The sequence below is a fragment of the Alosa pseudoharengus genome, unplaced genomic scaffold (assembly GCF_046254945.1).
Source record: "Alosa pseudoharengus isolate Yale_2024_CS ecotype anadromous, Long Island Sound unplaced genomic scaffold, YU_APseudo_1.1 YU_APseudo_1.1_scf_6, whole genome shotgun sequence".
Taxonomy (NCBI): domain Eukaryota; kingdom Metazoa; phylum Chordata; class Actinopteri; order Clupeiformes; family Clupeidae; genus Alosa; species Alosa pseudoharengus.
In genome coordinates, this window is record NW_027468848.1 from 12,938,029 (window position 1) to 12,953,735 (window position 15,707).

The 15,707-nt window shown below is 40.9% G+C and overlaps 1 protein-coding gene across 3 annotated transcripts in view; it reads left to right on the plus strand.

The window, feature by feature from the left end:
• The window catches only part of LOC143105895 (calcium-binding protein 1), a 19,702-nt gene extending 8,020 nt beyond the window's left edge, over nucleotides 1–11,682 (plus strand). The window contains exons 1-7 of one of the 3 annotated variants that reach the window (XM_076270030.1): nucleotides 1,959–2,003; nucleotides 9,379–9,409; nucleotides 9,999–10,142; nucleotides 10,254–10,363; nucleotides 10,585–10,659; nucleotides 10,809–10,881; nucleotides 11,657–11,682. In XM_076270030.1, the coding sequence (XP_076126145.1) occupies nucleotides 1,959–2,003; nucleotides 9,379–9,409; nucleotides 9,999–10,142; nucleotides 10,254–10,363; nucleotides 10,585–10,659; nucleotides 10,809–10,881; nucleotides 11,657–11,682 (504 nt within the window). Of the gene's footprint in view, nucleotides 1–1,958; nucleotides 2,004–6,566; nucleotides 7,037–9,378; nucleotides 9,410–9,998; nucleotides 10,143–10,253; nucleotides 10,364–10,584; nucleotides 10,660–10,808; nucleotides 10,882–11,656 lie in introns of those variants that run through there. The other 2 variants (XM_076270029.1, XM_076270028.1) reach the window with 2 other exon arrangements.
• Nucleotides 11,683–15,707: the final 4,025 nt, after the last annotated feature.

The following is a 15,707-nucleotide window of genomic DNA, read 5'->3' on the forward strand; positions in this document are numbered from 1 at the left end:
ATTTTGTGCAAGGGTATTTCATCTGTGCACTTATGTGTTTGAATAATATGTGCAATATGTGTGTGAATGTTTTACATACTTTATCACCTCCACAGCAGTGTTTGTAGAGTTTCATACGTACAAATCACATTTGAGCTGTGCATGAGTATTGCCAACATCTTTGAGTGTATTTACACTCAAGTGGATATTTATGTAATTACTACATTGCATATTTCCTTAGTAGGTTTGTGTTGCATGTAGGGTTTCCATTACACATTCAGTATGCATGTGACAAACATTTTGAAAATGTACAAGCATGATGTGTACACTCATCTGTATTTGTGTATGTTGATGTGTTTGTTATCAGTTAATTTGACAGCATATGAATAATGAATAGGCATCAGGAGTAAGTGATGCACAGTGCTCTCTAAAGCTCACAGTGAGAGCCGGGGGTTGGGAATGCGGGGTTGCTGAGGGGTGGGGGGGGGGGGGGGGTCAAACAGATGAGGGAGCTCAAGTCTGTCAGGTCATTTGGAAAGAGGGCCGGAAGAGACACGTGGCGAGAGAGAGACAGGGAAAGAGGACAAGATAAGGTCTGAAGGTGCGGAAAACAGAGAAGCAAGAAAGTCCGAAGAACAATAACAGCAAAAAGAGAGAGGTGTGTGGGAATTGAAGTTGTGATGTGAACTAAAAGAGAGCTGTTAAGACTAATTGTTTGTTTAGGGGACAAGAAACATTTCTAAACCATTACACTGGCTCTATTAATATTAACAAACCATGAGAGTATGTTTATGCGTGTTTGATAAAGTTTGCAGGTGTGTATATTCTGTCTGGAAGGAAGGCTGTTGTACAGTATGTGTGGCTGTGTGTATGCGCATGCGTTTTGTTGCATATCTGTTTACGCACAAGTCTAGGTCTGTGCTGGTGCGTGTGTTCTGCGTGGTATTTTTAGCCGTCTGTTTAACACAAGTGTTTAGCTCGGTGGTCTGGTCCCCTGGTGCTAGGACCAGGTCTGAATGAATCTCTAACCTCTCGGTGCACTCTCATAGCAGGCGTGGTGGGGGGGCGTGGTGGAGAGGGAAGGAGAATGAATGCCAGAGAGAGAGAGAGAGACAGAGAGAGAGAGAGAGAGAAGGGAAGGAGAACGAATGCCAGAGAGAGAGAGAGGAGGGAGGGAGAAAGAATGACAGAGAGAAAGAACAGCTTAGCTGGCAAATCAACAAGTGTTCACAGCTTTCTTTCACACCCTCTTTATTAGACATCTTGCATCTTGCTTTCTGTCTTAATCTCTCTCTATCTCTCTTGCTCTCCCTCTGTGTGTGTGTGTGTGTGTGTGTGTGTGTGTGTGTGTGTGTGTGTGTGTGTGTGTGTGTGTGTGTGTGTGTGTGTGTGTATGTGTGTGTGTGTGTGTGTGTGTGTGTGTGTGTGTGTGTGTGTGTGTGTGTGTGTGTGTGTCTCTTTCTCTTCTGTACGTCCTTTCTCTTTTTTCCTTGTTCCCTCTCTCTCTCTCTCCCTCTCTCTCTCTCTCTCTCCCTCTCTCCCTCTCTCTCCCTCTCTCTCTCTCTCTCTCCCTCTCCCTCTCTCTCTCTCCCTCTCTCCCTCTCTCTCCCTCTCTCTCTCTCTCTCTCCCTCTCCCTCTCTCTCTCTCTCTCTCTCTCTCTCTCCCTCTCTCTCCCTCTCTCTCTCTCTCTCTCTCTCTCTCTCTCTCTCTCTCTCTGGCTTGCTTAGTTAGAGAGTTAGTCCTCTCTTCACATGAACTTCTCCTCTCCTCGGTCACTCTCTCCTGGGTCTTTATGGCCATCCAACACAACTTTCTCGACATTTCTCTCTCTCTAATTTTGTTGTCATCTAGAAAGGTACAAACATAGTGTGTGGGCGCGCGCACACACACACGTACACACACACACACATACACACACACACACACACACACACACACACAGACACACACACACAGATGCACAGCTGTATTATAGATTATGGGAAACTGTGTTAAATCTCCTTTTGGAAATATCTCCATGAAGGTAAGCTTGTGTTACTCTGACTTGAAAGCATTATGTAGATCGATATGGTGCAAATCATGGTGTGTATTAACATTGTGTCACATTGTGTTTCTACTGCAAGTGTCACCCAAGCAACAAATTAGCAAATATCTAACCTTTGCATGAGGCATGATTTAATCTGCGTTATTACTGTGCACACAATTCATCACGTTCATGTTACTCAATTAATACCTCTGAATTGATTTAATTCATCTCAGAAATAGAAATGAAAAGTATCATCATGTGGTAAACTGTATAGAATGCTCTCTCTCTCTCTCTCTCTCTTTCTGTGTGTGCTGTGTGTGTGTGTGTGTGTGCTGTGTGTGTGTGTGTGTGTGTGTGTGTGTGTGTGTGTGTGTTTACTTAGCACATGTTTGATGTGTGACAAATCCTCTGGCATTGGTTTGGTCTGGCTCTAGATGACAGAAAGGCAGCTTCTGTCAAAGAACATGTACATTCAGAATGTGATCTGATAATCCCACCGCAGATTATGAGGACATTGGCCATCTCACAAATCCACACTTAAAAAAAAAAAATCCTGAAAAACAGATGACTTCTTCTTAACCTCTCTGGATAGGGAGTTCACATTCACACAAGGAGGTTTTTTTTTTTCTGGGTCAGTTGACATGTTTGTCGGTTGCTTCTTTTGCTTCTGACTCTGTTTGGCGTGCTCAATTACAGATTAATCTGTTTCTGCTCCATGGGCTGGCAATCAGAGCTGTGCAGATGAATGATTTATATCTTATCTTTACTCAAAGCATTCCCACTGTGGACATGTTCAAAGCATTTTCTAATCTATTGCCTCATGGTTAGTGTGACAAAAAACTCCCATAGTGCTGATATCATCTGACTGGATTCTGGTTTGCATATTTTTTTATTAAGATCGTTCCAAGTTAAATATATGTATCTAAGAAACTGAATGATGGCCTTCCTTTTAGGTAAGAGGATATGTCAAGTGTTTGTGGCATTTTGTTTAGCAGATGTTTTCATTCTCAGAGACTGATGGTGCAACGATTTTCAGTCAGGCAGAAATGCGCACACCTCTACTGAAGCTCAAATTCAGCTTGCGTGAAAACTTCATAACAAGTAAAGCAAGAATTGTAGAGTTTACATTGTTTGTCTATCTTGTTTTTACATTGTAAACTATTTACTAACACACATTTATTTATCTTAATTGAATCATTTCTGGCTTTGTGTGCGTGTGTGTATGTGTGTGTGTGTGCATATATGTTTGTGCATGTCTGTATGTGTGTGTGTGTGTGTGTGTGTGTGTGTGTGTTGTTTCACTGAGAGTGTTTACAGTGGGTGTCAAGTGCCAGCTTCGTAAACTGTTATGATAGATGAATGGAAAATTGGCCATGTGCTTTTTTTATTAAAGAGGATGGACTTTTCAGCCACTACTCTCTCTCTCTCTCTCTCTCTCTCTCTCTCTCTCTCTTGTGTCTCTCTTTCTTTGAGCATATCTCATAACACCAGTTACGGTATATTTCACAACTCTTTGCCATCTTCTGTGCCACTGACAACACACATTGGATTAGAACATGTACAACACTAAATCAATTGAATAAAAACATTATTAAAATTGAAAACAAAAAATTTACTATCGCCCATTGTATTCAGTGATTTGACAAGTGACGACATTTTCTTAATCTGAGTGAGTAACGCGTTTCACAAGCGTGCTTCAACAAATAAATTGAAGCCACACAAAAATGTGTGAAGGTCTCACTCCACAGACCAACGTCCCTACATCTCAGCTCCGGCTCCATTCCCATTCCCCGTGCAGTGTCGTCAGACAGTAGTGCATGAAAGATTAACACCCATTCCCATCTCCTAGATGAGATGAGTTAAAACCAGGCAGGTAGGAGGAGGTCTCACCCACAAGCTCTGTGCAGGAAGACGAGAGAAGGGTGATTAACACAGAGGTTCACACTCTTTCCCTCAGGACACAATGTATCAAGTTAGTTCTGTTCTGGGTGGGTCTCAAAAGCCAGATAATTAAGCAGTCGTTTATAATACAGGACTGGATGACTGTGCACTTAAAATGTAAGAGAATAAGTCAACAGAACTTGATGCATTGTGTCCTGAGGGGAAGAGTGTGAATAGAGAGAGGAGAAAGACGGATTGGGCCGAATTAGTCAAATCTGGCCCTGCCCGTGCATTAGGAAGTGGGTTGTTTGAAAAGGATTGGGCTGAAGTGAGAAATGGAAGGATAGTTAGCAAATAAGGAGGATAGTCAGTTGAAGTGAACCTGAAGTCAAAAGTGTGAGGATCGTCACCGATAAGCAGTTTGTGACTTACAAAAGCTAGGTACATGTTTGTTTTCTCTGTAAGCACGGCATATTGAAATGAAAATATGGATCTCTATACAAAATGCTTTCAAATTGAGTACAGTTCCTGTAAATAATCTTTCAAGTTATCTCTTGGAAGCATTTAGAGTGGGTCACTCTTTTGTGGACATATTCAAACAGCATCAGCTAATGCACAACAATTCAATTTAATTTCCTTATAACCAGATATGTTATGAGTTAGGACGCAGACAGTCACAAGACAACCATTGATTTTACAAGGAGTGGAGACAGGATGGTGCACTCACTACAAATGCGTGCATAGACGTCTTATCTCAGTATGGTTCCTCCCATCCTCCCTGTGGAAAAGTCATTCCGTCTGCCCTTTACTGCCTGAAAAAAAATCCAAGCAATGTTTTTTTTATTATTATTTGTTTTACGCTGACCTCTTTGGTGCTCCAATTTTACACAAAAAGAGACCTTGTTGTTGTTTGTAGAGACCTTCAGTTGTTTGTAATGAGTTTGAATGTAAGTGTGTATTGAGTATCTTGTGAGTTAAGGTCAAGTACTGCTGTTGATGCAATGCCAGGAATATAGAATCATTTATTTGGGAGCATGGGCACTGATGTAATATCACTCCGTTAAATGACTTTGGCAAGCACTGTAATCTTACAGAGTCTCCCAATATGAGTGTTTATTTTATCCAGCTCTCAATCTTGAATAGTTAGCTGTAACCGTCCACCAACCAGTCTGCCAACACGATTAAAAGACATGTTTTCATAGGAATAATGAGCTATAGCACTAGCAAAAGCAAGATAACGCTATGAATGTAACCAGTGGGCAGGTGACTCTATTCCTTCTGCTTGAAACTGGCAGCATACCACACAGAGGTTTTTATGTGTTTACAATAACTCTGGCAGAAGCTGTCACAACATGTAACTTCAGCTTCGTGGCTCTGTGTAGGCTACAACACTGATTCATGTTTCATTGCAACTGAACCTTTGCTATGCCCATCTTTGTTCTGTCAGCACAGGGATACATAAATGACTTGATTTGATCGGTCCTATTTTTCTGCCCATGCAGCTGTTTTGTCATGGGTGGAGGAGTAATTTGTTCAAACTCTAAACTGAATTAGAAAATGACTACCATAGACTTGAGAAGACTGCATAGCTAGAGTTCATTCATATAAAAAAGGAGGCAATCTACTTTTTGTGAAAGTATTTAATGTATGGATATGAATGGAAGTTCTACAGTAGTAAAATGCAGAGTAATGTTAGGCTTGCTTGTCTGTGTGAATTTTTTACGTGAGATGCTCTTGATTTTGGCACAGCAGAATAGCACTGCACAGTTTGGGAGTCAGGACACATCTCCACATCCAGTGCTCTGTGTGGGAGAAAACTCGAAAGGACACCCTAATAAGACAGGACAGCACAGTCTGGCTAGCCTCAGAGATCTGGCATCATATGAACTCTGCGTTTACACTCTAGACTGCAGACAGAGTGTGAGTGGTGTTGTACAAATGGGGAAGTGAAAGAAGCCTAAAGAAAACTCACTCTGCATTAATGTTTTCCTTCACAATATGGGCACAGTGCTAATGCTTTCACGTCACTATGGTCTGTTAACTTCTTTGGGTTGTCTTCCAGAAGATTATTGGGCAACACTTTACTTTAGGTTTCTACATAAGAGTGATATGACACTGTCATAATTCTAACCCTAACCCTAACCTGTCATGACAAAAACCGAATGACACTTGACAGAAGTGAGTGACAGAAGTGTTATGTCATGAACGTTTATGACTTGTTTATAATGTTTAAGACAGGTTCATGACAGTGTCATGTCACTCTTATGTAGATGCCTTCAAGTAAAGTATAACCGATTATTGTTGTACATGAATGCAAAAGACATTTATTATAAAACTAGTATCTAAGCATTCATGACTTGGTTTTAGTCTAACAAATGGCTCTTTTCAAATGACAAACAACAGTAAAGCATGGCATACTTGCTTGACTTGCAGTGGTTTTGCTAACACATCTGCATGATCATTAGTGGCACTGGTTCTAGATGATAGTGTTGTAATGTTGACTTGTATTCACCAAGCCCAATTCACGGCAAGAGATGGCATAGCTGTGTGGTGTGGATTTTAGAGTGGTGTTTATTGTTTTGATGGCCCACTTGAAAAGTGAACCCAAAAAGACAGTAAAGTAGAAAGATTATGGTTTTGTAAGGTAATATTTAGCTACTTCTCACTTAAGTACTGTGTCACTTTATAAAAAAATGATATCTCTGAATAATATTTCTTCTGATTTAACGCATTATTACACATGATCACACCAAAACAAATAATAACATTAATAATATCCAGCAACCTCCTCATAATCCTCATTAAAACTTCATCATCCACTTTATGTGGGATCCTCGTAAACAATCTTAAATATGTTTTCAAATTACTTCAGCCCTGGTCACAATTGCACATCTCTAACTCTGTCTCTGCCCTGAATCAACCTCACCCCCGACTCACTGGTCCCATGGGGAAAGGTCTTCCAGCAGCAGTGGTGGAAGTGTGGAATAGCGCATCAGTGCAGTGAGGTGGAGGGGTCGGGCGGGGGTCCGGGGACCGGGCCCTTCCGGCAGCCCCTGATGGCCCTAGTTCAGAGCTGTTCTGTCATGCATGCTGTTGTCCTGGGTCCGGCCTGCGTCTTCCTCCCCATGGGCCTGGCCAATACGCGGAAGGCTGTACGTAAGTCTGGGCATACAAACATATTCCTACAGGTCACACTCACTAGCACATATGCACATACATACAGTCTACACAGGGATTCCGGAATACATTTGTGCATATATGCTCAATATATTTATAGCATATATATATATATATTAGGGGTGTGAATCTCTCATGTAAAAGACGATACGATTCGCATCGAGATACATGGGCACGATTCGATACAAGAAAAGATACATGTTTATAAAAAACGATTCAGTAGCCTACGATTCAATGCGATCCGATTCGATGCAATTCGATGCAGTTCAAGAATGGAAAGCTTTCTGAAAGATTTTTTTATCATTTGCTCAAGGTGCACATTAATTTTATATTATCAGTTATCATGGTCATGGTTGTCAATTAGGCAAAAAAAAAATGTGTGAATATGATTATCTAAACTGAGGTTTGTTTCATATACTGTATTGAAATGAAAAAAGAATAGTCTACATTTCAGTCAAACACAGCAGCCAAATACAACATATTTTTTTTATAGACTTTATAGATTTTATAGAGTTATGTCTGATTGTTTTCATGGAGCTGTAGCCTTGTTGAGGTAAGACAATACCGAAATAAAATAAAACAGTGCTTAAGACACTCTTAAGACTTTTCTCATATAGCCTACAAGAATAAAATAGGCCTAGGCCTACATATCAATGAACTCTCTGGGTTTATTTTGTTCCAACGGTAGACTTATAATGCCACAAGTCTGAGTGAATATGAACAAAATAATTGGCTAATCATTTGTGCATCGTTTTAGCAAGGGCCAAATTATTATTTAACATTTAGGAAATCCCTTCATCTAACGTAAGGCTATACTCTACAGACTATCGTTGCTGTTTAGTGTTTAATTTCGCGCTGGATTTTGAAAAACAAGAATAAAAACTGTAAAACAAACGACTGAGTGCGAGTTGTCACGTGCTTAAGTTGCAGTAGATGTATGGGTAATGAGGTCATTTGACAACTTTGGGCAATGAATGTAGCCAAAAACGAACTGCATTAGCCACAATTCCGTCACGTCCACGTAGCCTATAGTTTCAAAACCGGACGTGGAATGAACGCGCTGCTTGGAATGTAAATGAGAGTGAGCGAGCAGAAAAGGTTGTGAACCGATTCGTAACAAGTAAATCGATATAACGACCGGTTCATTTCAGTTTTATTCCGATATGGGGCTTCACATATCGTTGTAGCCGTATCTTACACGTTAAAAACGGATACCGATACGTATCGGTTAATCTTTACACCCCTAATATATATATATATATATATATATATATATATATATATATATATATATATATATAATTCAATGCATCATGCACAGACATGAAAATGCATAATTTCCAGATTTAATACATATGAACACCTGCACAGATATGGCTCTTGAAGACTCGTATAGAAATGTATATGCACTCAAAAGTACAGCACAGTACATGCCATAATGTGTGAATAGGACACCTGGAGTCCATGTGTTTATCTGCGTCATGTCTATCCTCAGTCAGAACAAAACCCTTTCAAATGAATGGAGAAAATGTGAAATTCTGTGAAATTGAGTGAGGGTACAAGCAAACATGTATTGATCACCAATACCCACATCATCAGAGGAGCTAAATATAGGCAGATAAGAAGTAGGCTCCTGACGGGTTTATTTTCGCTGAAGGCTCAGCGTAAGAGTGAGTGTCTGGGTCCATGTGCATATGTGTTTTGTATGCTCTGACGTTAGCGCTGCCTTTGTGTTTACTCTCACTACTGGTCCTTGTTGTTAACCTGTAAGGCTTCTGGGAACCATCTCTCTCTCTCTCCCTCTCCATCTCTCTGCGTGTCTCTTCCCCTCTCTCTCACTCCCTCTGTCTCTCCCCTCTGCATCTCCTTTAAAGGTGCGCGTCATTGTTGTAGCCAGGGTTGCATTCTTTCATGCTGTTCATGTGCTTGTTTCCAGGATTTGGTGGCTCACCTGTGACGTACGGTGCAGTCCAAACTATGATCTTATTATCTTTTATGACCGTGAGAGCAAAGACCACCGCAGTCAAAATACATTCCAGTGACGTGAGCCACACTTACACACCATAAAACTGAGGCTCCGTGAGGTTTCTCAAGATCCTTCATAGATACAGCGTTATGATGAGCATAGAGCAGTCAGACTTCTTCCTGTTCACAGCAGCCGAGATGACTATAATGGTAGCAGCTCAAACATTTTGCACGCTCTACGTGAAAGAAATGCTGTGGTTTTCATGCATGGTGCGGATTTGTTCTCCGCAATATGCTTAGTTGATTATGACATTGACTCACTAGGCTGTTTTTTGTTTTGTTTTCACAGGACAGGGAGCTGAGGCCAGAGGAGATTGATGGTGAGTTGGCTTGGTTGCTGTTCAGATGGGTGGGGGCAGTTCTTCATCATTCTCGGCCTGTTTATGTTGAACGCTGAGGTTTCACATGGGAGGCATCCTGAAATGGATTTCTCCCCAGTGAGCGCTCCTTGGGTTACATTGAACTTTTAACTATGCATTTTAATGATGATGTATGGAATAGTCAAGATATTGTATTATCTTATATTGCACGTTCACATAAGCATGCTCACTGTATTGTTACCGTGTCATTCAATAGTGATATGGACCCTTTCAACAAGGTAAACAAAAACAATGCTTGAACATTCTATTTGGGCCCCAATCTACTTCCTCTGCATTAAGATAACATATGGAATGTTAAAAAGGAAGTCTTGGCCAACTATGATGCTGATAATGAAAATTCCATAAAAGGGTCTATACATGACAATTTAATTCCACTGCTTCTCTTGTTACTTGCTCTACTTGGTCATACTTTTTTCCCTCTTCCTCTTACCTCCCCCTTCTTCTGTGAAGCTGTGTTTGATGCTGAATGTCCTAAAAAATGAATTTTCACACAAAGTGTATTGAAATTCTCTGTGTTGTATTTCTTCAGAGTTGCGTGAAGCCTTCAGGGAATTTGATAAAGACAAGGATGGCTTCATTGGCTGCAAGGACTTAGGCAACTGCATGAGGACAATGGGCTACATGCCAACGGAGATGGAGCTTATTGAACTGAGCCAGCAGATCAACATGAACTGTGAGTTTTACATGTGTTTGTGCACATACGTCTGAGTGTTTATATTCATTGACCTATAAAAATGAGGTAAGGGTGTCCAGAGATGTCCTAATAGATCTCTGTCTTTATCAGTGGGAGGCCATGTGGATTTTGATGACTTTGTAGAGCTCATGGGTCCAAAACTACTAGCCGAGACAGCAGACATGATCGGTGTGAAGGAACTCAGAGATGCTTTTAAGGAGGTAAAACAGGCAAACCCTGTGACTAAACATATCACTCTCTCATCTCTCTCTCTCTTTCTCTTCCAAGCCCTCTTCTGGAAAAAAAACCTCAATCAGTGTTGTCACTTCATGTATACACATATATCTAGTCAGAATAAACATTGCACAGATGTCCATGTGCAAAAATAGAAGTTATCATCCAATGCTAAACTAAGGCTTCGAGTGCTGTTTTCTCCTTTTAGTTTGACACCAATGGAGATGGAGAGATCAGCACCTCAGAGCTGAGAGAGGCCATGAGGAAGCTGTTGGGACAGCAGGTGAGAGCCCAGAATGAAATGGCCTTCGTTAGACTTCCTCTTTACAAAAAATAAACATTATTATGTAAATATGCAACAGAAAATGTTCCAATTTACAATTTATTAAAGTACTAAAGTACTATTAAAGTTTTGTCATCTGTCACTTATAGGTTGGTCATAGAGATTTGGAGGATATCCTGCGGGACATTGATTTGAATGGTGATGGTAGAGTGGACTTTGAGGGTGAGTTCTAGGCATGTTCTCCCACTGTTCTTATTTAAACTGGCCATCACCACTGGCTAATTGAGAGTAAAATATAGGTAAATAAACAAGTGCCATTTTGCATCAGCCACACTCATTTCCATGGATATTGCCTTGTCCTTCTTCATCTACTGATATATTCTTGGTTACGCTTTACTTGACTGTGTCGACATAAGAGTGACATTACACTGTCATGAACGTGTCACAAACAAGTCATAAACGTTTATGACATAACACTTCTGTTATTAAGGGACATTCGGTTTTTGTCATAACAGTTACGGCTCCCACACACAGCTGCGTGCATCGCGTTGCTGGAGACGCATCCCATTCACTTTACATGGACTCACGTGATCCGTTGCCGAACTGAATTGTGGGTCCGTTGCGTCACGTTTCTCCCGCCTCTCGCGTTGAGGAGTTCAGCTGTTGCTGCACCGACAGACGCCACCGGCCAATCAAGCCAATCTACGGACGGCACCAACCAATCACATTACGGTTTTACTTCAAGTCATTTGCATTTTACCGCCGGGAACACCCACTGGCATGCGTTGACGGAACGCAGCTGTGTGTGGGAGCCGTTAGGATTAGGGTTAGGTTTAGAGTTATGGTTAGGGTTGGTGTTAGGATTAGGGTTAGGTTTCATGCGTCATGACAGTGTCATGTGTTCATGACAGTGTCATGTAACTCTTATGTCGATACTGTCAAGTGAAATGTTACCTCTTTCCCCAATAACTTCACGTTTTTTTCCTGCCCTATACAGAATTTGTCCGCATGATGTCCCGTTGAGAGATGGAAGCCTCGATCAGACCTCATGTTCCATGTTGCGTTGCGTGTTTCACCTCCTCCGGGAGAGGCACCTGAGCCTTGCAAATCTGAGCCAGCTTTCCATAAAAGTCAGAACTGGAACCACAACAACATGAATACGAAAGGATGATACAAGTTTCATGTCTCCTTCCTCTCTCTCTCTCTCTCAAGAATCAACTTCAAGAATCACTTTCTCTTCTGTAGCAAGTTTTCAGCACCTTTTTTTGTTCCATTGAACTATATGGATACTGCATCCAATCATCTGTTTGTATGACCTTCATGGAGTGGTGACATCCTATCTATAAAAAGGCAATATGATGTTCTGTGATGACCTGTGGTGTTCTTGTCAGTGTAGGCCGATTGACACATGTTTGTCTATCCTACTATATGCAAGGCATAGGCACTTATTGGGGAAATTGTTTTTGAAACGGAGCCTCTGCCAGTGATGTTCATGTGTCATTCTCTGTATATCCCAGTGGTGTCTTGAACTTCTCCGATGCTTCGAATGAGAAAAGGTCTCCCTTGTGCACCTTTCACTAAACCACCGCAAATTTAAACCATGTGCTTACACTGTGTCAGTAAAGGAAGTGCTGAAGAGAAGGTTTTGTTAAGCAACACAATGTAGTCCTTTTACCTTAAAATAATTGCTTCAAACTCATTTTGAGTTTGAGACTAGAATCTCTGACATTGCCGATGCACCCCTGGAATGGCTGGTATTTAACATTCTTGTTACGGGTACATGCATGGCCCTTTTTTAAAGTTTTAGACAAATTGGGTAGCCCTGTAGTGCTAAATGGACCCAGTATGTTCAAAATTGTTGAAAAGGGGAATTCCTACATCGTGTTACATGTGTTAAGGGTATTTGGTCTGCAACAAATTTGTTCCAGACTGACAGCTGTCATTCAACTTTCCCCCAAAGTGCAGGCTCCAGTCAGCTGTCCTATTATTTCTGGTTTAACACTGATGTCAGTGTAGAAGCATAGTAAAGCCTAGAGATAAAGTAAGAAGTTTAAGAAAGTCATGTTCAGTTTAAGAAAGTAATACCTGCGTTGCCCCTCGTATGCAACATGCCAGCTGATTTCACACAGTAGCTTACCTGTTAGTTCAGGATTGTGCTATGTTGCAAATGGCACTGATGGCACTCACCGTTTGTAATCTGCCTGTTTAAACTCAACCTGTTTTCCCAGGTGTTCTGCACAAGTCTGTCATGGTTGTGGTTTAATTTATCTCCACTTAAAATGCTGGATCCTATGGATGTGGATGCAAGCAGACCTCTGATAGCCTAAGTCTCACATTTAAAAGAGCCCGGACATTTGAGCATGTTCTCATTACGTGTTTGAAGATTAGTGTGTCTAGTTTGTGCCTGAATGTCAGTCTCTGTCAAACTCAATGTTTGTTCCATGTGAACAGTGTTGAACTCAGTCTGTTAGTTTCTATGTTTTTCTGCATGCCAAAAAATGAGGGTAATTTGCACTCATGTATAAAATAGTTCATTTTAATACATTGTATCTAAAATAATCTAATGTAAATAAACCTTTACGTTTCAGTTGTCCCTTTTCTGTCTTTGAAACAGTCTAAAACTTCAATAAAGACTTAAATCTGTTTAGAAACATAGCATTTTATCCATTGTTATTGTTTTTTCTCTTTTAAAACACAGAAAAACCTTTGTGATCATCACAAGCATATTGGCATCAATCAGGTTTGCCCAGGGCCTGATGCCGAGTACAGTGACAAAGGGGCATTTGGAATTTCCAAGGGGGCATTATTTTATTTTGTTTTAGAATGTAATGTTGTCGTTGTTGGTGGTGGAAGGCATTACTAATGTCAGAAGAAAAAAAAGAGGAAAAGAGAAATAATTTTGCCAACATCTCTGTTCTACTACATGTTGTGTGCATGTTCATATTGCCATATTCAGCTGTAACATAGGCACTAGCTAGCTCTCCCACAGCACCATGTTACAATCTTGAAGAGATGAAGTTATAGAGTAGAGAGGAACTGTAGCTAACATGTTTCTGTTCCGTTTACCCAAAACATAGTTTGAACTATGGCAGTGCAACTTGAAGCAAAACTTGCAGTCCGGTGCATCTTGAAGCGAAGTGTTTCCCAAAACAATAGTTCCAACGAATGCTTGCAAACACTGTCATGAAGGGCCCTATCTTGGCGATCTAAAACGCATGGTCACTGGCGAATAGCTTACATAAATTTAGGGGTTTGTCCAGTCGACATTGGGGATGGTTTTGTTGAAACGTTGGGCGCCTGGCGTTAAAAGCCAGCTCTATTGTTTCTTATTCAGTCATGGGTGTTTTGGGCGTAACATCCTTTAAACCAATGACAATGACATTTGTCATTCCCTTTAACAGCAAGCAGCGCAACTTAAAACAGCGCATCAGTATTTTGACAATCAGCATTTGAAGGAATTTGCTTGCAGACTGTATGGATCAGATGCTTCACTAAAACCTAGCAGAATAGGCTACACTCACCTGCACTCGTCTATTATTTGAACTCAGGCACAGTGAAACTTCACCATGGTGTCATAGTCAACGACAAAACAGTTATACACAGTTAATTATACTTTCACTATTGACTGACAATGGGTTACCATCGAAAACATCGCCTGAAAACACTTACAGTACCCCAATAATGTTCGAATGACTGAATAAAAAACCTAAGGACATTTATCCTGCAAAGGAGTTGCTGCTTACATCTTGTGACAGTGCGTCCTCAACTGTGCTTCATATGCGCCTTTCGCTATAGACCAGATTTTTCTGGTGTAAGATTTTTAGATAATGCGCTAGACCGCACCTTAGGTCGTTAATTGCCACACCCCTGGGCACATTGTTCAATAAAATATATAGACTCTACCCCCTAGACAATCTGACATAAACCATAGTGGTTGGGGAGGGAGGAGGAGAACATCAGAAGTTGACACCTGAGCTCAGAACAAGTGCGTAAACCAATTTTAAAGACAGGTGCAGAATGGTGATTGGTCAGAAATTAATTTGTGATATGGCATTAGAGTCTTCCTGGCTGAAGTTTCACTGAAGCTTCCATTTCAGCCAGAAAGACTCAGGAAGCAATAAAGAAGCTTAAACATATTTAATCCTTAAAGGGATTTACAACAACAAATTAAGACAACATAACAGGGTCTTTGGCACAGGCCCTGTCCTCGGTCCAGGTCCCAAAGTGTGCTCATACTTAGCCAAAACAGCTAGATGATACTCATAGAACAATGTTCCCCCATGGCACTGATTGAAATCTGCCATCATTGTTAAGTACAATCCAGTACTTCCCTCCGCACAGGGTTGGTTTCACTGCTTCCAACTGGTAGCCTACATTTGCCTACCTTGTACTGCTGTATCGCTGGAGCTTGCACTGTGACTGTTCGTGAACAGCTCTTTCAGTCTCACCGTTTCCGAGGTTGTGTGTTTCTTACTTACTTCTACTATAACGTGTGATACTACCATCAGACCAGTGGAGATGCAAGTGGGCAGAAGACACCCCTCCACACACACACACACACACACTGGGCAAGCCAAACCTTTAAGCTTACCACCTATGGGAAGCTCAGAGGGTAATAAATGACCGTCAATGACGTCACTTTAACAACAAATAAGTTTACCTCTGAAGCATTTTAAGCCTTTATATGGCCATTGTTTATTTCCAGAGAAAAACAACATGACTGGCATCATAACCTCATATCTCACTTTACGGCTCCACGATAACGTAATTTCGCCGAGTAGAGATTCATACATTGATTTTATAAACTTTAACTATGAGGTTAATGCACGGGGGCAGTTTGAGGGCCTTATTTTAGCGATCTAACGCATAGTCTGAAGTGTGATGCACATGAACATTTAGGGTGTGTCTAATTTCACTTTTGCATTTTAACAGCCTTAAAAGCTCTAAAAAGCAAAGCAAAGCTCTAAAAAGCAACACTTAATATTCAAACGACTGAATAAAAATCCTAAGGACAGACCAGTCAATTGCCTGGGACTTGTTGCTAAGGT